The sequence below is a fragment of the Taudactylus pleione genome, unplaced genomic scaffold (genome assembly GCF_031769625.1).
Source record: "Taudactylus pleione unplaced genomic scaffold, aTauple2 ptg000253l, whole genome shotgun sequence".
Lineage (NCBI taxonomy): Eukaryota > Metazoa > Chordata > Amphibia > Anura > Myobatrachidae > Taudactylus > Taudactylus pleione.
Window position 1 is genome coordinate 3,183,379 of NW_028284655.1, and position 22,816 is coordinate 3,206,194.

Sequence of the window (22,816 nt, forward strand, 5' to 3'; positions counted from 1 at the left end):
ATTTAGCGTCGTGCGATTCCCACGCAATAGAACAATGTTAAAAGTCCTCATTATATAAATACATACATTTACTAAAACATATAATATGAACAACCCTGCAAAACACGTACCACGGTGTACTCCACAAATACATAGTCGCACAAAGCTAACTAGCATCTTTTCTTAATATCCTTAGACTTACACATTGCACACTTTTACCCCTTTCAGACATACTGAGATTCCCGGGATTTTGGCCTGCCTCGGCCAAAATTCCCGGGTCTCATGTCTGTGTGAAAGGTACCCGGGTAGCCGCCCCTGCAATCGACCAGGGTAATCGACTTAAGTCCCGGGAAGACTACCCTGCTCTAGTGTGAATGGTGCAACCCGGGGATTTTACTCCCGGGCTGCACCAGGCAGTTTCTGATTGGCCCTGGCTCCGACTGAGCCACCAGGGAGGCGGCACCAGCGGAGGTAACAGCGCCCGCACCCCTTCCCATACTCAGCGCTGGCAGCACTGAGAGCAGCGGCCCCCCTGCACCTGTAATTACCGGCGGTAGCAGCGCCGCCGGTAACAGCGCCCGCACCTCCCCCCCTTCCCATACTCAGCGCCGGCAGCACTGAGATCAGCGGCTCCTCTGTCCTCAGCCCCAGTGGGGGAACTTTCCGGCTGTCACCAGGCAGAAGTGGAGGGAGAGATTACAGCCTCCCCGTTTTCTCACTGCTGCACGGAGCTGCGCTGGGAAACTACAGGTACAGGGAGACTGCTCTGCTCTTTCACACATGCCGCATACAGGAGAGGGGCTGGGGGAGAGAGGGAGTAGGAGCAGATATTTTCAGTGACCTGTCCCTCTGTCACTTTCCCCACCTGTCACTTTCCCCACCTGTCCCTCTGTCACTTTCCCCACCTGTCCCTCTGTCACTTTCCCCACCTGTCCCTCTGCGCCTTACCGTCCACTTTAATAAAACTGTCTAAAACTCTCAAAAACCCTGCTCTTGTCTGAAAGGGGTCTACCCGGGAATTTCCCGGGTAGACAGTGTAGTGTGAAAGGGGGGTCTAGACCAAATACCCGGGATTTTTCACAGGAGAATTTCCCGGGTTGTATGTCTGAAAGGGGTATTACATAGAAAGGTTCCCCAGCATTAAGGTTAATATCCAAGGGTATATTCATTATTAATTATGTAATAAAGCGACTGTATTTATGATCTCAGGTTTAGTACATGATAAACAGACCGTGTTTGGTGCCATTCTGAACCACTGTTTATTTGCAGATTTCCGGTTCCATCGGCAAGGAAACACAACATGCGTCTGGGAATTATGGATCATAGAGAGATAGGCATTGAAATGTACTCTGTTCATGTAATGTAATTAGCCAGTTCAGACTTGTTCTTTGGAGGGAAAACGGACACAAAAGGACTGTTGGAGGCTGGACTATTACAATACAAACTGACCTATGAACTGCACCGTAACAGAAGAACCAGGAAGAAGAACCAATGAGATTATGCCAACTTGTTCTATTGTATTGCCTGTCTCTGCAAAGGTTTATATGCAAGCTCCATGAATCTGCTAGTTAGTCATCTTTTCTTTGCTGTTGACGGAGGTTTCATAGTTGATGCCGGGAATCTGGATTCAGAGCGCATGCGTATGTATTCAACTATACCTAGTGATTATATAATCTGTTTGCGCTAATTGTATTTATATTACAGCGTGTAACTATCTGCTTTTTGTTGAATAATATCTATTTGTGCTTTGGAACCACAATAAAAGTCTGGAAAGCAATTATATCTTGTGCGACTTATAACGCTAACTAGCGACATTTAGGGTGTATAGATAGGTAGGAATTCATAGTTGGGGGCTCTTAGTGAAATCGCGCTACCATTCACATGGTAACACACGGTTATCGATCTCTCAGCAAAGGGTGGGGGCGCTATATGCAGGAAAGAACGCAATGTGCCTTTGAATACCTGCTACCACTTTGATGCTGAGAGACCGCTATCCGTTATTGTGTGAGTTCAAGGATCGCTGATTAGAATCCAGGGACAAGGAAGGAAAAAGTTTGTTTTCCTTCGTTGATAAAATTTCATGTTAAAAGGGGAAGTCGCACAATAGCATATACGTATTTCCTGTATTGCTGCCACGTGTTTAAACAAAGCCGTTGAGATTGCATTGTGATATTGATAGCGTGATAGCATTGTTTTAAATATCTTAGTTGGTGCTGCCATATCTGGGAAAACGTTTATTCTTCTGACAGAAAAAGGTGTGTAACAGTGAACGTGTGTTGGTAGGGGTAACATGTTCCCTAGCTAGGGGTATCGTAGGACCCTTAGGGGCTAGGCACCTGGTGTCAGCCTAGTGGCTCAGTAATAGATACCGGAGTCTATACACACAGCAGGTGTAGTTATTGTTGTTTGTGTTAGGTACCGGCTCTCAGTGTGATCGCAGCATTCAGTGATCAGTTAGGGTTATTGGACATTGTGATTGAATCGCACGGTTGTGGCATATCGTGAATGTGAACTGAGTTGTGGTGGACGAAATCACTGAAAAGGGTAAGTGTTATTGGAATGCTTAAATTCTAGCAGTGCAAAGTACTCAAAAAGGGCTTAGGTGTGTGGAAGCAACCTGGTTATTCTTCCATAGGTGTGTGGACGCGGCCTGTTAAATCTTCCACAGGTAAGTGAAAGTTTGCGCTAATTGTATTTATTCTTTCACCAATTTAAATCTCTATTGAAAAGTTTAGTGTTTTTTTTTTCCCAAGATAGGAGCCAAACAAAGGTAGAGATGTTAGATGATGTGCTGCTCTTGGAAGAGGCGATCGATTCGGCACGGCATATAATGCATACAAACTACGGTGCATATGCAACTATGTACTGTGATGTATAGGTTAAGATGATGAGAATGAGTGTGAAATGTTTTCCCAAGGTTGGTAGCTTTGATAAAGAGGTATTGAACAATGTCCGAGATAGCATCTGTATGGTGAACTCTCAAAAGAAAAGGATAAAGTATAATGATTGTTTAAAGTTGTGGCAGCACGAGGGGGATACATGGTTTCTACTGCCCAACCCACACAACAACCTTTTCCCCCATCCCACTCACAAAGGTGTTTTAACTGCAACCAAGTGGGACACGTAATTAGGAACTGTAAGATGGAGAGGGTAGGACCCAGTGGCGTAACTACGGCAGGGCAAGCGGGGTGCTTGCCCTGGGCGCCGTGGGACCGGAAGCGCGGGGGGGCGCCGCCGGCCACGGTCCGGCCCGCCCTAGTTAGCCACCAGTGTAGCGCCGACCGCAATGAGTGCGGTCAGCGCTACACATTTACACAGGACCGGCGCTAGGCTTCCAGCGCCGGTCCTGTGCTGCACACTTGAGCCCGTTCCCTCCTCCTGAGCGCTTGCCCAATAGCACCAGGAGGCGGGCTCAGGCTGTGCATAACACATGCATCGCCGCCAGCGCTGGCGGCAATGCGTGTGTTAAATAGCAGCCAATGAGAGTCAGATAGACTCTCATTGACTGCTGCAGCACCCACTGCAAGAGCCGGACTTCCGTCCAGCTCCTGCAGTGGGTAATGGGACAGACGTCATGACGTCTGTCCCATTATGCTGAGCGCGCCAGCCCGGGAGGACTGGCGGGCAGCGGCGCGGACTGGAGGAGCAGCAGCAGCGTGGATTCAGGTAAGTATGTTTTTATATATATATTTTTAAAAACCTGTCAGCACTACTGGGGGCACAACGGGGGTGACTACCACTGGGAGGACCTCTACTGGGGTGGGGGCACAACGGGGGGGGGGGGCTACTACTTGGGGCACCATTATTAGGAGGACCTCTACTGGGGGTGGGATATCACTGGGGGGGCTATTACAGGGGGCACCATTATTGGGAGGACCTCCACTGGGGGGGCTATTACAGGGGGCACTTAATCGGGAGGGGGAACCTCAACTGGGGACCACTACTTGGGGGGGGGAACTACTACTAGGGGCATTAGAAAAGGGGCCTACTACTAGGGGCACTGCACTGGGGGACCACAACTGGGGGCAATAACAGGAAGGACCACTACAGGAACCACTGGATACGGGGGGTCACTACTGGGAGCCTGCATCAGGGGGACCACTACTGGGGGCACTGCATGGGAGGGGGGGGACTACCTTTCACATATCGAAATGTTAGGGGGGGCTCCCGTTCAAATTTGCCCTGGGCTCCAAATACCCTAGTTACGCCACTGGTAGGACCCCCTAACCAGGGAGTACCTAGATATCCACATAAGGGATATATGCAGAATGCAGGGAATTTTCTACAGTCACCTGCTCCAATTGTGGCCTTAAATGCTGTATTTGAGAGTGAGAGTCAACGCTAGGGGGCAGGTCATACCTGTAGTCTACAGCCAGTCAGGTTAACTTGGGATGTTAGAGAAGAACCTGTAATGTTAATTGACGTAGCTGGTACTAAACATTCTTTTCTTGTAGACACAGGGGCGACCAGATCAGTGATAAAATCTCCATCTAATTTACAGGTGACCAGCGAAACAGTACCAGCAATGAGTGTAACGGGTAAAGTGCAACATTATCCTTTAACCAAATCTGCAGAGGTTACTATTGGCCCATTGCATACCAGGCACGCCTTTCTCCTGGCAGCAGCGGCCCCTACTAACTTACTGGGAAGGGATTGTTATGTAAAATGGGATGTGTCATTTATTGTACCCCTGATGGTATATTTCTAGATATCCCAGAGAGAGTTGCGCATGAAGTGAGGGATATATTGGACACTCCCCAAAGGTTAATGTTTCACTCTACTGTTTCAGATAAAAATCCATCTCAAGTAGAAAAAATGTTATCTCAGATACCGGGGTTGCTCTGGACCAAAGATGGACAGGACACTGGATTGATGGCAAACGTAGCTCCCGTAATGGTAAATTTAAAAAGTGGTAGGCAAGCTCCAAAAATTCCCAAGTACCCATTAAAACAGGAGGTAGAGATAGGGGTTTATCCCATAATTGAGCATTTATTACAACAGGGAATTTTAGTCCGTACAGTGAGTGTAGCGAACAGTCCCATCTGTCCTGTGAAAAAGAGTGGTGGGAGTGGTTATAGGCTGGTAGAGGACCTTAGAGGGGTTAATAGGGTAGTAGAAAGCTAATTCCCTGTAGTGCCGAATCCAGCTGTCATTCTCATGCAGATCCCACCAAATGCAACCCATTTTACTGTTATTGACCTCTGTTCTGCGTTCTTCTCTGTCCCACTTCATCCTGACTGTCAGTACCTATTTGCATTTACATACAGGGGGGTACAATATACATGGACATGATTGCCCCAGGGCTTCATAGACAGCCCCAGTATTTTCTCCCAGTCCTTACACGACTGTTTACAATCTTTTCAACCTGCCAATGGATCTGTTCTAATACAATATGTGGACGATTTATTGTTGTGTTCTGATTCGTTTATGTCATGTCTAAATGATACTAAACTTTTATTGCTCCATCTCTTGCAAACAGGACACAAGGTTGCTAAGGACAAACTACAGCCATGCCAGTCCAGGGTTAAATACTTGGGACATTGCCTAACCCAGGGGTTACGACATCTGACCACCAACAGGATCCAGGCCATACAGACCATGACACTGCCACATAACCAACAGCAAATCCTTACCTTCTTGGGAATGTGTGGATACTGCAGAATGTGGATCCCAGGTTTTTCGATTTTGGCCTTGCCATTACAGCGCATGCATAAGTTTCGCAATGCGCGTGCGCAAACTAGCTGTTGCGATCGGAAATTTCTCTCTCCTTCAACTTGGCCAGGTCGTTAGTTTGAGTGACAGGATGAGGCGTTTGTGGGTGGTAACAGGGGAAGGTGCTTGTGAACGGGGGAGTAGAGATTCGAACGCAGGCGTGCCTGACTATGCAAACGGCGTTCTATGGGAGTGCATAATTAACTAAGTAGTGTCATGGCACATGTGACATGGGAGGTTTTTACACTGACTTGATTGTAGTGCTTAAGAGAGGGTACGGTCAACCTTAAGCTCTACAACCAGCTCCGATGGTTCCTGATGGTCTCGATTAATCCTTATATACCCGGAGATTACGTGTATTGCGAATGAGAAGGGGGCGTGTTTTTAGACTTACGGCCGCATCCTCCCCTCGCTCGTCCAGCTAACGATCTCATCTTAACGACGCAACTTGCGAGCGCTTCATTTGCATATCCGGCCCCTTTTCCCTTACGACCGAGCGGCCACAACGACTGACTCTGAATGAGGTCCTTAGTTTCTTCCTCAAAGCCCGATTGTGTCATACACACATAGGAAACAGAGCAGGCTTTCTTAATCTTAAAAACAGTCTTACAAGAGCACCTGCATTAGGAATACCTGATTAAGAGAAACCTTTTGATTTATACTGTACGGAAGCTGATGGTGACGTAGCAGGGGTCCTCACACAAAAACATGGAGATGCCAGTAGGCCCGTAGCCTACAGTGCACAATTGGACACTGTGGCAAGATCACTCCCAACATGTTTAAGAAGTGTAGCAGCAACTGCTCTATTGGACAGTAAGAGTGAGGATGTAGTATTAGGCCATGATATGATTGTTTATACTCCCCATGCTGTATCTGCTTTGCTGAGTTCTGCCCAAACCAGACATGTCTCCTCAGCTAGGTTCACAAAATGGGAACTAGCCCTAATAGCACCTGCAAACATCACCATTAAGTGGTGCAGTACGTTAAACCCAGCAACTGCTCTATTGGACAGTAAGAGTGAGGATGTAGTATTAGGCCATGATATGATTGTCTATACTCCCCATGCTGTATCTGCTTTGCTGAGTTCTGCCCAAACCAGACATGTCTCCTCAGCTAGGTTCACAAAATGGGAACTAGCCCTAATAGCACCTACAACCATCACCATTAAGTGGTGCAGTACGTTAAACCCAGCAACGTATGTGCCACAGGATGCACAAAGGGTGGAGAGAGGTGAGTCGCTGGCGGAATGGGGAGTTCTGCAGGTATATTGATGCACATGATTGTATGGAATATCTGAATCAAACCTTTACTGCAAGACCTGACATACGGGATACACCTTTAGAAAATGTAGATGTGACATTTTACATGGATGGTAGTGGTCATAGACAGACTGACACTGGAGAGTTATGTACAGGTTATGCTGTGTTAGATGACGAAGACATAGAAGGCGAATCTCATAGAAGCCGAATCTCTTGGTCAACCTTACTCGGCCCAAGTGGCGGAACTGGTGGCAATAAGAAGAGCGTTTGAATTAGCAGAAGGCAAATCTGCTAATATCACACTGACTCTAGGTACGCCTTCGGGGTGGTACATGATTTTGGTGCTGTATGGCATTTGATAAATTTTATGACAGCAGCAGGCACACCAGTCACACATTCCAGACATATAAAAGGACTACTGACAGCGTTCCAATTGCCTAAGGCAGTGGCCGTAACTAAGTGTAAAGCCCATACATGTGAGGACGATCCGGTGTCACTGGGCAATAACAGGGCAGACGAGGCTGCCAAATGGGCAGCAGGTTTAAAAGTGAACATGCCAATTAACCAAATGATGTTTCAAACGATTGATATGCAGAAATTAATTGAGATGCAAAATTTGTGTTCCATTCAGGAAAAGGCAGTCTGGAGGTCCAAGGGACGTGGACAAGAGTCCTCTGGACTCTGGAGAGATGAACAAGGTAAGCCAGTGGCTCCCAAGGCGTACTACTCAAGCCTGGCTGAGGCAGCGCACGGTCTGACTCACTTGGGAAAGCAAGGTATGTGCAAGTTAGTGAGAGCATACTGGTGTGCGCCGGGTTTTTCTTCTCAAGCGGAAAAGAGAGCAATGTCCTGTTTGAACAGCTAGAGGAAAAACATTGGGAAAACAATCCCCACCGAGCCATCCTACATTCCTCCGACCGATGAACCTTTTCAGGTAATACAAATTGATTTCATCCAATTACCACCCTGCAGGAATCTCAAGTATGTATTAGTGTGCACTGTGTTTTCAAATTGGGTTGAGGCATACCCAGCTGCCACTAATACTGCTGCGTTTACTGCTAAGAAGATTGTTCAGGAGTTTGTATGCAGATACGGTATCCCTAGAATTATTGAAAGTGATAGGGGTACTCATTTCACAGGTGATGTCTTCCAAAATATGTGTAAGTTAATGGGTATTAATAGTAGACTTCACACCCTCTATCGACTGCAAGCCAGCGCCAAGGTGGAGAGGATGAACGGTACCATTAAAAATAAAGTAAGTAAGATCATGGCAGAAACTGGACTGGGGTGGCCTGAAGCACTACCGCTTGTCCTTCATAGTATCAGGACAACTCCTAGACCCCCTCTCAATCTGTCCCCCCTTGAAATACTGTTTGGTAGACAACCTAATTTGATTATAAGTCCACAGGAAGATTTGAAAAGTAACAATGAGGTTACTGTAAGGTATTTTATAACAATGAGTAAACAGTTAAAGCAGCAACAGCAGAAACTGAAATTGTTGTCACATGATATGCCAGAAACAAACTGTCTGATGTTGAACCTGGAGAATTTGTTATGATCAGAAATTTCTTGCGTTCAGGTTGTTTGACAGATCGGTGGGAAGGTCCGTATCAGGTGTTGTTGACGAGTACAACCTCCTTAAAAGTGGCAGAGAGAGATACCTGGGTCCATTCCACTCACTGTAAGAAGGTCAACCAACCGGTGGAGAGACAAGGCGGAATCGAGGCAGATAACATAGACCTGTCAATTGCGAGCCTGTTCCGGGAGGGTTAAAGGTTACAGTGAGATACCTGAGCTAAAGAAATTTGTAGATCATTATTTTCAGCAGTGGTTAGCTTTGTGTTTTCTCCCAGAGTTCTCATTATCCTGGGTTGTTTTGGGATCTCTGGTTTCTGTGACGGAGGACAGAGGACGGAGCTGGGAACTGAGGGTGATATCGATGGAGTGGACTTGGGAGAAGGAGCAATACAGTCACAAGGGCGGTACCTGACCAAACCCAGTAGAGTAATTGTTAAGAGATCTGTTATTCTGGAAACTCGGAGACAGTGTGATGGTCTATCGTCTGAGGATTATTGTATGTGTGAGTTTTGTGGGTCCGTAGTCGATGAGAGATGCATCCAACGGTGCCAACCTAAGTATAACCAGTATTGGGGTTGGTATTCTTTAGAGGATTATCATACTATGGTGAGCAAAGTTTTAAACCAGACTGACTGTTGGGTGTGTTCCCATGTGCCTAAGGGACAGCATAATGTAGGGTTAGTGCCGTTTCCATTAAATGTCTCTGAGGTCTTAGAACTGCAAAGAGGGAATGCACTGAATGGAAAATTTCTTAAGTCCAAAGCACCTCATTTTAAACTCCACCAGTACCAAGTAGATAAATCACTTTTATGTTTGAACATCACCAACTTCAATAAACCAGGAAGTTGGGAGGTGACGGGGAATAACCAGACGATGACCTTCTCACTAAGAGCTGATAGTGAACCTATAAATTTGAACTCTTATGCACAATTAGACTAGGTGGAAGACACATTTCCGGTATAAATATACACTAAGTTCCACCAAAGAAATGGTTGGTAGGGTACCAGAAGGGTATTGTGCCAAGGTATTACAACCAGAAACTTGCATGAGTCAAATGGGAGAACCTGAAATAGGATCACTTGCTAGGGAAATGTGTGTGACGATAATGAGGTTTACTATCCTTTATGTTCTCCCCGATGATGTATATTTTATATGTAGTAGAAAAGCGTATAAGTGGCTCTCTCTGAATTCCGAAAGTTTGTGTTATCTGGGAAGAGTACTCCCAGAGGTTATGACCCTTACACATGTTGAAATGCTTGGTATTCATAAAAACACACCATCACCATATCTTCACACACAGTATGAACATAAAGACAAAAGAAATATGATACCTGGTGATGTACATAAAGACACACAATTGATTAGTGAAACAACTGGCTTTCAAGTTTTAGTTGCATTGGATACCACCAGGATCGCTCGGGGTACACTAAATTTTAGATATATCCAAGATCTTGCTAAATTAATAGATAATATCAACGAGATGTATTATGACACGTTTAGGTATACAGGTAGGAAGTTACAAGCTTATAAGAAAGAACTTGTGCAACAAAGGCTAGTGTTAAATTATTTAACAGCTGTCACTGGAGGGTATTGTGTAACTTTGGCCACCCAATTTGGTATAAAGTGTTGCACATATATTACAAATGATACTAGTGACCCCAAGGAGGTGATAGACCGGAAGATGGACTAAATTCTGCAGCTGAAATGGGAATTTTGGAAGAACCATAATGCTTCAGTGGCTGAAGTAGGGGAGAAGGTAGAAGAATGGGTTTCATGGTTGAACCCAGTGAAATGGTTTTCCAGTCTAGGAGAGTGGGTCCAGGAAATAGTAGCTAGCATAGGTAAACTCCTGATCCTCATATTGGTTGTCATCATAGTAATTGGCTTATGTGTCAAATGTGTTCCTACTGTGGTGAAATATGGAAAATGTAATAAGGTAAATCAAAGGAATAAAATTATGATGGTGGTCAGTAGTAGAATGAATAGAATGAATACCAAGGTAAATGAATAACTGCATTACAGCCCTGAACTAGAATGTACCATCAGATGATGTATAAATTTAGCCATGCATGAAATGTGTTAATAAAATGTTATTTTAAAGCATCTTAAATAATGTAAGTCCCTATCCCCTCCAAGACTTCCTTTGTAGGTTAGGTGCATCCCCACATCTTTCCCATGATCTCCCAAGATCTGCGGTGTGCGTATAAGGGTAGTTTTATGCCCCTCCCAGAGACACATTATGATGTTTTAAGAACCACCTTGTGCCATCCCATAATATAATATTAAATAATATGTCATAGTGTAAGCCTAAATTAAATTTTTAAAACCAGAGTGTGATAGTGTATTGTTTGCTATCAAAGGGTGGACTGTCGAAGCCAGATGATTGGCTGAGACAGAATTTGTTAAAAATTAAATCCGAATGACGCCATTTTGCGAATGGCAACAAAATGCAATTTTGCGAATGGCCGCACGCCATTTTTAGCGAATCCCGCAATATCAGTACATACAGCGATGCTATTATTTTGCGTCGTGCGATTCCCACGCAATAGAACAATGTTAAAAGTCCTCATTATATAAATACATACATTTACTAAAACATATAATATGAACAACCCTGCAAAACACGTACCACGGTGTACTCCACAAATACGTAGTCGCACAACGCTAACTATCGTCTTTGCTTAATATCCTTATACTTACACATTGTACACTTAAATAGATAAGTTCCCCAGCATTAAGGTTAATATCCAAGGTTATATTCATTATTAATTATGTAATAAAGCAACTGTATTTATGATCTCAGGTTTAGTACATGATAAACAGACCGTGTTTGGTGCCATTCTGACCCACTGTTTATTTGCAGATTTCCGGTTCTATAGGCAAGGAAATCGCAACATGCGTCTGGGAATTATGGATCATAGAGAGATAGGTATTGAAATGTACTCTGTTCATGTAATGTAATTAGCCAGTTCAGACTTGTTCTTTGGCGGGAAAACGGACACAAAAGGACTGTTGGAGGCTGAACTATTACAATACAAACTGACCTATGACCTGCACCGTAACAGGAGAACCAGGAAGAACCAATGGGATTATGCCAACTTGTTCTATTGTATTACCTATATCTGCAAAGGTTTATATGCAAGCTCCCTGAATCTGTTAGTTAGTCATCTTTTCCTTGCTGTTGATGGAGGTTTCATAGTTGATGCCGGGAATCTGGATTCAGAGCGCATGTATATGTATTCAACTATACCAAGTGATTATATCATCTGTTTGCGCTAATTGCATTTAGATCACAGCGTGTACTTATCTGCTTTTTAATGAATAATATCTTTTTGTGCTTTGGAACCACAATCAAAGTCTAGAAAGCAATTATTTCTTGTGCGACTTACAATGCTAACTAGTGACATTTAGGGTGTATAGATAGGTAGGAATTCATAGTTCGCTTTATTGAAAGCATCCCTGCAAAGACCTGGCCAGGCAGGACTTCCAGGTGTTAGGGGTCTATAGAGGAATAATAAATAGTATTGAGAGTATGGAATTTCTATCTATGTTATAATAAATTGGTTATTATAGCAGAAAAATATAATTTACAGTGTTGCATGATGTAATGATAATGTATTGTTGTGCATAAATTATTATCGGTTACTTGAGTATAACTAGTTCCTGAACAGCGCAGAGTTCCAGCTTAATTAACTAGATCTCATTGTACTTGCTGTGTCACTATACTGTGTTGTGTGTCTCTCTGCTGTGAGCATAGAAAGCCCAGACGATAACAGGTACATCTCAGACAGCTTCCACCACACTAGAATGTCACAAGCATATTAATGATTTTCCATTGGCACCAAATGAAGGCTGCCATTCAGAGCCTAATGCTGGAAAACAGGGGAATGGCACAAAACATGCATTTATTTTTAGACAAAGATTCTATATTTCTCCAATCCCAGTATAAGGCCTGTCAATTGACCTGACAATGTCATATGCAACATCATTTCAACTGTTAGTAAATTTACTAAATATTCACAACCAGGCACAGAGATTCTGCCCCATAATGTAGGAATGAATGGTGCCCCCTTATACATTGAAGCTTGCTGATGAGCCAGAGTTTCCTTCAGTGTGTATTCATACAGGTATTTATCCTATGATGGCTCTTCACTTCATCTCAGACATTGCTTTATAAAATGATCATTGTTCTCTGTAATACAGGCTTGCCGACTTTCTGGCTGCCCCTTCCAGAAGGGAGCAGCCAGATCGGCATGACAGGGGGCGTGGCCATCGCAAGGAGGCGGAGCAAGCCAGACTACGTAAATTTGTGGGCGGAGCCACACGATTGCGCCATTTTGGCCCCGCCCTCGACAATATTACAGGCATTGGGAAGCAGGGGCAGAGCCAAAATGACGTGATTCAAGTGAATTGCGTCACAGCCGGGAGGATTACCTGCCTTCCCAGGAGGTCGGGAGCGACACCCGACCAAATCGGGAGGGTAGGCAAGTATGCTGTAATACCGTTTTCACATTGCAATGCCGGGTTGCACACAGGATTTTGTACACGTGTCCATCCTGGGTGCGACCCGTCTAAGACCCCTTTCAGACTGGCGGCCCAAACCAGCACTAATGCCAGGTCGATGATGTCACCACCATCACGCAGTGAGCCGGCATGGTCTCATCTCCAAGTGCCGCCTCTTCCTATGCTGTGAACGGAACCCGGGTTGTCTCGACCTGGTTACCCATTCACACTGCACCGCGAGCAGTGTTGAACCAGTGCTGAACCCTGCTCATTACCCAGGTTATTTCAACTGGGCTCTTTCACACTGCACAGTAACCCGGGTTGCTGTGCGTTCACGTGCAATAAGCCGGCTTATTGCTGGCAATGTGAAATGGGTATAAGAATAGCCAGGGCTATCACACAGTCACTTAGGGGAACAGGATGAAAATTTGGCAGAACAGAAGCCACTTCAGGTATTATTTCCTTACATACTGTATCTAGCACTCATCATTCACCACTGTGTGAATGGGGCTATGTGATTCTTATGTTTCATTCATCACTCTTTAAAGCTCAGGTTGAACTGCGCTGGGTTCTGCTCAACAGCAAATCAACGCAACACAGTTCAATTAACCAGTCAATAATGACAAAGCTACAACTGATATATACAGTTATAAAGGAGGCACAGATGCATCAGTTCATGCTATTAATTGTTTAAATCTGCTGAAGCGTATACAATGCATTAATCCGCTGACAGCGATTCATGTACTAAGCAATACTTACCACCTCAGCTACAGGTAAACTCCATTTTTCCTGCATCATATGACTGTCCTGCACAAAGAAAGGGGTTAAACTCAACAAACCAACTGATATTTTAGTCATTTTCTAGTTATTGAATGAGATGCTGTAAACGCAGGCAGAAAAGCACATAGGATTTTTCCAAAGCAAATGGTACTCACGTTACTGTGCTACACAGAATATGCTGTTACCAATGGTGAGATAAGACACTCTAGACCAAAAGCCGCAGCCCATTCTTAGAGAATGGGTATGAAGTCCGGGCGGCTGAACAGCTGCCAGTTCATATCCTGACGCCGGCAGCCCGAAGGGAGAAGAAGTACCCTAACCCTCCCTTAGTGGTGCCTAACCCCCCCCCCCAACCTAACCTTGCTATGCTCCCTAAACCTAACCCTCACCGCCCCTCCTCCCGTGGCTAACGCCTAGGGCGTCCTTTGACATTCTGGCATCGGGATTAAGATAGGCGCCGGTATTTTGACGCCTTTCTTAAGTCCCTTGCTGGGATTCGGATGTCGGTACTGAGACCGACGGCCTCATAACTACATCCACATTCTTAGGTTGTATTGCAGTGTTCCCCAAACTCGGAACGCAAGGTACATTAACAGTCAAGGATAGAAGAATAGCCATACTTGAGAACAGGTGACTTCATTAGGGGCAGCACAGATGGTGTAATGGTCAGCATTTCTGCCTCACCACACTGAGATCGTGGGTTCAATTCCCACCATGGCCCTAACTGTGCAGAGTTTGTATATTCTCCCTGTGCTTGTTGGGTTTCCTCCGGGTGCTCCAGTTTCCTCCCACACTCCAAAAATATACAGGTAGGTTAATTGGCTCCCAACAAAAATTAACTCTAGTGCAGAGGTTCCCAATCACGGTCCTCAAGGCTCCCCAACAGTTCAGGTTTTAGAGATATCCATGGTTGAGCACAGGTGATTTAATTAGTACCAAAGTCAATTTGATATAACCACCTGTGCTTAACCATGGATATATCTAAAACCTGAACTGTTGGGGAGCCTTGAGGACTGCGTTTGGGAACCTCTGCTCTAGTGTGTATGTGTGTGAGCATGTTATAGGGAACACAGAGTGTAAGCTCTACTGGGGCAGGAACTGGTGTGATTGGCCAACTATTCTCTGTAAAGCGCTGCAGAATATGTGTGCGCTATATACAGTAAATAACTGGTAATAAATAAATAAATTAGTACCTCAGTTATTTTGATTTAACCATCTATGCTCATACAAAGATATCTATAAAACCTAGACTGTTAGGGTGCTTTGCGGACTGAATTTGGGGAACAGTATTGTATTATTGCAATTAACATTCTACATAATATACAATGTAACTTTGAAAGACCTCAACACCATTCCCCGCACGTTTGTGTGTAATGTGCCTACAGAGAATATCATTTCATATAGCAAACCCGTCTGTTTTATGTGACATATTTCTGCAGGACAATTGGCTTCAATATTGCCAGCATGTGTTACTGAGACCTACTGCAAGAAGTACTATAGTCAGCTTTGTAGAAATCTCAGGCAGGGACAGTGGCGTATCTATAATGGGTCCAGGTCACACTGCACACCATGCACCAATATTATTTTAAACTTGCCTGTCCGTGGTCCCACGGCGGGTGTCAGCGCTGCTAAGAACACCGGAAAATGCGCAGTAAACTCCGGGCACACTCTAGTGCCTGGAGTCTAGTAATGGTTCGGTGGCTGGCCAGCCGGATCAGTCGGCTGCCGGCCACCGGGAAGAGAGGAGGGGGCCCCTTCCTCTCTTAAGATGCCCCTGGGCAGGGAGATACATTTTATTAGTTGCATCTTAGGTCCCAGGGGTATATTTACTACAGTGCGGGTTTACAAAAGTGGAGATGTTGCCCATAGCAACCAATCAGATTGCTAGTTAAATGTTAAGTGGAATCTGATTGGTTGCTATGGGCAACAGCTCCACTTCTGAAAACTGTCACTTTAGTAAATTTACTCCTCAGTTAGAATGTGAAATGTAAGTGCCATCTGGCTGGCAGCATCCCACTACGTTTTCAGTAACATTTTGCAGACACCTGTTGCAGAATTACTGGCAGGTTTATCCATCTTGGGGAATTCTTCTTTGTGACATTTTATGTTATATTTCAATTAATTCAAGCATTCTTTATATTTGGCTATAACACAATAACACTCGGTCACACATATTAACTCTTCATGGTAGACATGATTGATATGCTAAAGCTTTTTCATGCCCAGTTTCTTTACAAAATTAAGCACATGACATTTTCCTGCAGATCATTGCACCTCACTATAATAAACATGCTGCTGTGCTACAGATGCATTACATTTATTGCATAAATAAAATAAAGCAGGTATTGTTTACTGCTGCTAATTACAATAACATCTAATAATATTCCCTGCCCACATGTACAGATTGCTCCCCTGCAGTCTATGCAGCTCATCACTAAAATCAGTGCATGGGAATTATCACACAGAAAATTGCACTTTCCACCTGTGTCCTCACTTGCTCGACCTTCTCGTGACTTCTTATTATCATGCCTCAGCCACTATTAGTGACATCATCAGTCAGGGCTGGCCATGGGTTGCACTGCAGCCATATTTGGAAGTGACAGTAAACAAAGCACCATCTTGCTCCACCAATTCTATGTGACAGAATGTTGTGCGAACCCAGGCAGCCATCTTGCTACACCCATGCAAAAAAACTAATGTTTGTAGACAGACACAACAAGCTCAGTGTCAGTTAAGTTTAAAGTGCATTTTAATAGCAAATATGCTAGAAGTGTTTGCTGCTCCATTGCTGTACAGCACACAGGTAAGAGCCCATATAGATGTGTTCTTATGTTTCTGAATGAACCATGCACTCTATTTACAAGAGTATAAATAGCATAGTGCCCTTTGCTCTACATACCGTGCTGGCAGAATTAGCTTGGAGTATTTTTAGTACTGTATTATTAACCCACTGGGCTGGTTTTAACCCACTGGAATTTTTCACTTGTTGCATTTAATATACTCATTAATATACCTACCAATATGTTTGTTCTTAAATTGAACTAGACATGTAGCCATGCTTGCCGACATTCCAGGTCGGCATAGCATTGGGACATGGCACGGCACAAGCAGGCGTGGCAGTGATATAGCGCTTTATTGAACGTGAATCGAGTCAACGCCCTCGCTGTGGGAGTGTTTGTATGATGGTGCGGGGGGGGGGGGTCAGGGGGTAGGCCACCAGTTGGGAGACTTGCCCACTTTTGCAGGCTATGCAAAGCAAAGACTCTATGTGACTGAACTGGAGCACCAGGAAAATACATAAAACAATATGAGTGGAGGCCGTGACTAGTTCTGCACTTGTGTAGGGTGTAGGCTATACCACGGTGTGGATAGCACCATTGAGGGTGTATATACTTCGGAAGGAACCGGACAGTTTTGCTATACCACGAGACACCTTCAGAGTTCTTGTGGAGTCCATGCCTCGAGGGGTCAGAGCTGTTTTGGCGGCACAAGGGTAACCTACACAATATTAGGTAGGTGGTTTTAATGTTATGGATGATTGGTGCGTGGTCTCTCAGATGCCGGTTGCTTGTGTTATCAAACTATGCCCATTAGCAGAGCTTCATTGTACAGTAACAAAATAATTAACCACATATACTCCACGAGGCTGAAGTTGGCTTCTTATTAATTTCTTATTCACTTCTTATTCATTTTCCAGCTTCTTATTCAGAACACGTTACATTAAAACATTTAAATAAAGTTAGATCACTAAACTAACTATGTAAACAAAGAATTGTGTCCTTTACACAGTTTACAATTATTATTTTCATGGTACAACAAGGATTTGGGCATGAATAGGGCAGTAAAGCGGGCACAGGCACCATATTATCTTATTTTGAATAAGAAGCTGTAGTTGTGCAGGGGTTAACTAGCTTCGGTCATCAAATGTTACACTTGAAACCCACAGAGGGTGGTCACATACATATGACCCACTTGTCATTTGCCTTGACCAACAAGGATTTTGGCATGAATAGGGCAGTAAAGCGGGCACAGGCACCAGATTTTGTCATTTTGAATAAGAAGCTGTAGTTGTGCAGGGGTTAACTAGCTTCGGTCATCAAATGTTACAATTGAAACCCACAGAGGGTGGTCTGGTACATATGACCCACTTGTCATTTGCCTTGACCAACAAGGATTTTGGCATGAATAGGGCAGTAAAGCGGGCACAGGCACCACATTTTGTCATTTTTAATAAGAAGCTGTAGTTGTGCAGGGGTTAACTAGCTTCGGTCATCAAATGTTACACTTGAAACCCACAGAGGGTGGTCAGGTACATATGACCCACTTGCCATTTACCTTGACCAACAATGATTTTGGCATGAATAGGGCAGTAAAGCGGGCACAGGCTCCACAATTTCTCATTTTGACTAAGAAGCTGTAGTTGTGCAGGGGTTAACTAGCTTCGGTCATCAAATGTTACACTTGGATTCCACAGAGCGTGGTCACATGCATATAACACACTTGCCATTTGCTTTGACCAAGAAGGTTTTGGGCATGAATAGGGTAGTAAAGCGGGCAAAGGCACCTGATTTTGTCATTTTGAATAAGTAGCTGTAGTTGTGCAAGGGGTAAATATACTTGGTCAACAAATTTGAGACTTGGAACCCACAGAGGGGGGTCAGGTACACATGACCTACTTGCCATTTGCCTTGACCAACAAGGATTTTGGCATAATTAATTTGGGCAATGGACAAATGGTCTGGATCTCGGTACTTGCACATAAACACAAAACAACAGTCACCTACACGGCTTCACTGTATTTCTTTAGTGTGAACCACACACACTGGCGTCACAAGGGGGGTGCGGCCACACTGGGTGACACGATCCAAAGGGGGTAACACCAAAATAGCAGAGCTGCTCTGCTATTTTGGTGTCACCCCATTGGATGGTGTCACCGTGATGTCGGGACGCGGAGAGAGGCAGGGAGAGACTGTGGGTTGCCCCAGCAGCTGCAGGATCGGCTCACATAAGGTGTGTGGCTTCACGGGTGAGGTCACGCCCCTTTATGCGAAGCCACGCCCCTTCCGGGAGTGCACGCCTACGATGCGCAGGACGACTCAGAGCGTCCGCACCAGGTGACACCAAGGTAGGTGATGCCTCTGACCACACACAGCAACCTGACTACTGATACATACACCAACATCCTGCCAACAGCAATACAGGCTGGATGTAGTGCACTCCATATCACCATGCTACCCATATGCTCCCCAACAATGCATCTACACCAAAAATGTAATCATTGTTATAGGACAATGGAATAATGCAGTTACAAAGCATTACAATAATCACAAACAGGTACCTTACTACAGCCTACCTTATAATGGAGGTCTGATTGCAGTAGCTGAAATGACGAGGTAACAAGGTTACAAACCATAATACATTCTTATCAAATCAGAACAACAGTACTACAGGGCTTAATGATCCTCTGCTGCCTCAGGCCTAGTGCCTGCCTTCTAGGGGATCACTGACACTATGTATTGCCTATTGCCCACCTAACAATGGGTTAATAACATACATGCCTACCCTCCCGGTTTTCGCGGGAGGCTCCCGATTTTTCGTGTAACCCCCCGCACCCCCGGAAGGGTAGGCATTTCTCCCGCATTCTGCCCACTTCCTAGTGAAGTGGGCAGAATTCGGAGAATACCCGCGGCAATCGCGGGTCTCCGTGAAGGGGGCGGGGCTTAAACTGTGATTCTGCGTGAATCACAGCATTTGGCCCCGCCCCCTATGTAAATTGTGCCCAATCGCGGCAATTTTACCTCGAGGGGGCGGGGCTTAATGACGCAAATCATCAAGCCCCGCCCCCGTCGGCCCCCTGCTGCTTCTCTTACCCGGGCTTCTCCCGGGAAGAGAATATTAAAGGTAGGCAACCCTGGTTAATAATGTGGATCCCAAATTAACCCTATAGGGCCTAATGCCCCTTATACCTTGTGGGACTAGTGCCCTCTCTGGCTCAGGCTTATTGTTCGCCTAACAAAGGCCGTCACTGCTGATTAGGGCTTAACGCCCACAGTGGCCACGGGCCTAATGCCTGACAATTAAAATAGCGTGCAATTGAATGAAAATAAAATGCAATTAGATTTACCAGTCCAGTAGTCTTTGGCTGAACTAAGCCTAGTTCATCCACAATTACCCGAGTTCTTCACCCGAGGTGGGCCAACTCCCACGATCTCAGTGCTTCCTGTAGTCTTCACCTTGAGCTGGCAAACTCCCACTGCCACAGCAGTCTTCACCCAGGTAGCAGTGACCAAGGTCCAGGGGAATAACTATGGTGTTTGGCAACCAGGCAAGATGAGAAGTTGGCACCTCACTTATTTATGTGACCTGGGCCTATTGCCCAGGGTCAATTATAGCCTTAGGAGCACGGGCCTAATGCCCGCCTATTTGTGCCACAGGCTTAAGGACTCCCACTACAAAATGGTTAAAAGCAGATCACTCCAATTGGATACAGACGCTTTTCATTTGACTTTTCTTTATACCAGCATCAGAGACATGGACACAGTATGTGATGTGTTCACAAATGACTAAACATTTTTCTATTGAAGATAATAAGTTATTATATATTTTCTGATATTGCCGCTGAGCAACTGTTATTGAACAAATTTCTTTATTATCATTGTGGTAACTGTGCTATCTGGTGACACATCACTGTTGTTGTCTAATTATGGTTTTGTATGTTTAAAACTGCTATCTACAAATGTGTCATCTGTTAGATTCATCTGGTCATACTCAAGGTTACCTTGGGCTACATCTCCTGTATTGACATATACAGATTGATTGTCTTTTTTATTTACATGTACATAGAGGGAGATCTATTGTTTATTAGATATAGTCATCTATAGGATCCATAATTACTTGGTATTGTCCAATACCAGCAATTTAGCTTAATAACCAGGTATTATCCAATACCAGCCATTCTAGTTTAATACATTTTTATTCTGTTTTTCTTTTTGTGTATATGTGTTATTGACTTTTTGTCTCACATTGGTCCAGTCTGTAGTTTTTAATTTCTTTTTGAGTTTGTGGGTCTGATCTAATATAGATCTAATAAAAGTTACGTTTTAAATGACATAGTGTGCCCCCACAAAAGAGTCTTCTTTCTCCGCTTATTTTTTGTACTTAATTACATTGACTACAGGGGAGCACCACCGGTATACATACAGAATTGTGTATCGTCTCTAGAAAATTTTATCGTAGTAGACGTTTAATTTCCGGTCAAATATTTTCTTAAAGTCTCACGGATTTATCGTGTATAAAAACTTGTGCCCAGACCACCCCCCAAAATATTTTTATACAAACTCCCACTGCCGCAGCAGTCTTCACCCAGGTAGCAGTGACCAAGGTCCAAATCAGAACAACAGTACTACAGGGCTTAATGATCCTCTGCTGCCTCAGGCCTAGTGCCTGCCTTCTAGGGGATCACTGACACTATGTATTGCCTATTGCCCACCTAACAATGGGTTAATAACATACATGCCTACCCTCCCGGTTTTCGCGGGAGGCTCCCGATTTTTCGTGTAACCCCCCGCACCCCCGGAAGGGTAGGCATTTCTCCCGCATTCTGCCCACTTCCTAGTGAAGTGGGCAGAATTCGGAGAATACCCGCGGCAATCGCGGGTCTCCGTGAAGGGGGCGGGGCTTAAACTGTGATTCTGCGTGAATCACAGCATTTGGCCCCGCCCCCTATGTAAATTGTGCCCAATCGCGGCAATTTTACCTCGAGGGGGCGGGGCTTAATGACGCGAATCGTCAAGCCCCGCCCCCGTCGGCCCCCTGCTGCTTCTCTTACCCGGGCTTCTCCCGGGAAGAGAATATTAAAGGTAGGCAACCCTGGTTAATAATGTGGATCCCAAATTAACCCTATAGGGCCTAATGCCCCTTATACCTTGTGGGACTAGTGCCCTCTCTGGCTCAGGCTTATTGTTCGCCTAACAAAGGCCGTCACTGCTGATTAGGGCTTAACGCCCACAGTGGCCACGGGCCTAATGCCTGACAATTAAAATAGCGTGCAATTGAATGAAAATAAAATGCAATTAGATTTACCAGTCCAGTAGTCTTTGGCTGAACTAAGCCTAGTTCATCCACAATTACCCGAGTTCTTCACCCGAGGTGGGCCAACTCCCACGATCTCAGTGCTTCCTGTAGTCTTCACCTTGAGCTGGCAAACTCCCACTGCCACAGCAGTCTTCACCCAGGTAGCAGTGACCAAGGTCCAGGGGAATAACTATGGTGTTTGGCAACCAGGCAAGATGAGAAGTTGGCACCTCACTTATTTATGTGACCTGGGCCTATTGCCCAGGGTCAATTATAGCCTTAGGAGCACGGGCCTAATGCCCGCCTATTTGTGCCACAGGCTTAAGGACTCCCACTACAAAATGGTTAAAAGCAGATCACTCCAATTGGATACAGACGCTTTTCATTTGACTTTTCTTTATACCAGCATCAGAGACATGGACACAGTATGTGATGTGTTCACAAATGACTAAACATTTTTCTATTGAAGATAATAAGTTATTATATATTTTCTGATATTGCCGCTGAGCAACTGTTATTGAACATAATTTCTTTATTATCATTGTGGTAACTGTGCTATCTGGTGACACATCACTGTTGTTGTCTAATTATGGTTTTGTATGTTTAAAACTGCTATCTACAAATGTGTCATCTGTTAGATTCATCTGGTCATACTCAAGGTTACCTTGGGCTACATCTCCTGTATTGACATATACAGATTGATTGTCTTTTTTATTTACATGTACATAGAGGGAGATCTATTGTTTATTAGATATAGTCATCTATAGGATCCATAATTACTTGGTATTGTCCAATACCAGCAATTTAGCTTAATAACCAGGTATTATCCAATACCAGCCATTCTAGTTTAATACATTTTTATTCTGTTTTTCTTTTTGTGTATATGTGTTATTGACTTTTTGTCTCACATTGGTCCAGTCTGTAGTTTTTCA

General features: G+C 44.5%; 1 protein-coding gene across 3 annotated transcripts in view; it reads right to left on the reverse strand.

The window, feature by feature from the left end:
* LOC148515105 (patatin-like phospholipase domain-containing protein 6) overlaps positions 1 to 16,331 on the reverse strand; it is a 55,803-nt gene extending 39,472 nt beyond the window's left edge. For 2 of the 3 annotated variants that reach the window (XM_088480342.1, XM_088480340.1), the window contains exons 1-2: positions 16,306 to 16,331; positions 13,791 to 13,838 (exon numbers count right to left, since the gene is read on the reverse strand). In XM_088480342.1, coding sequence (XP_088336468.1) covers positions 13,791 to 13,829 — 39 coding nt within the window. In that variant the 5' untranslated portion in view covers positions 13,830 to 13,838; positions 16,306 to 16,331. Of the gene's footprint in view, positions 1 to 13,790; positions 13,839 to 16,293 lie in introns of all 3 variants that reach the window. The other variant, XM_088480341.1, reaches the window with a different exon arrangement.
* Between the last annotated feature and the right edge of the window lie 6,485 nt (positions 16,332 to 22,816).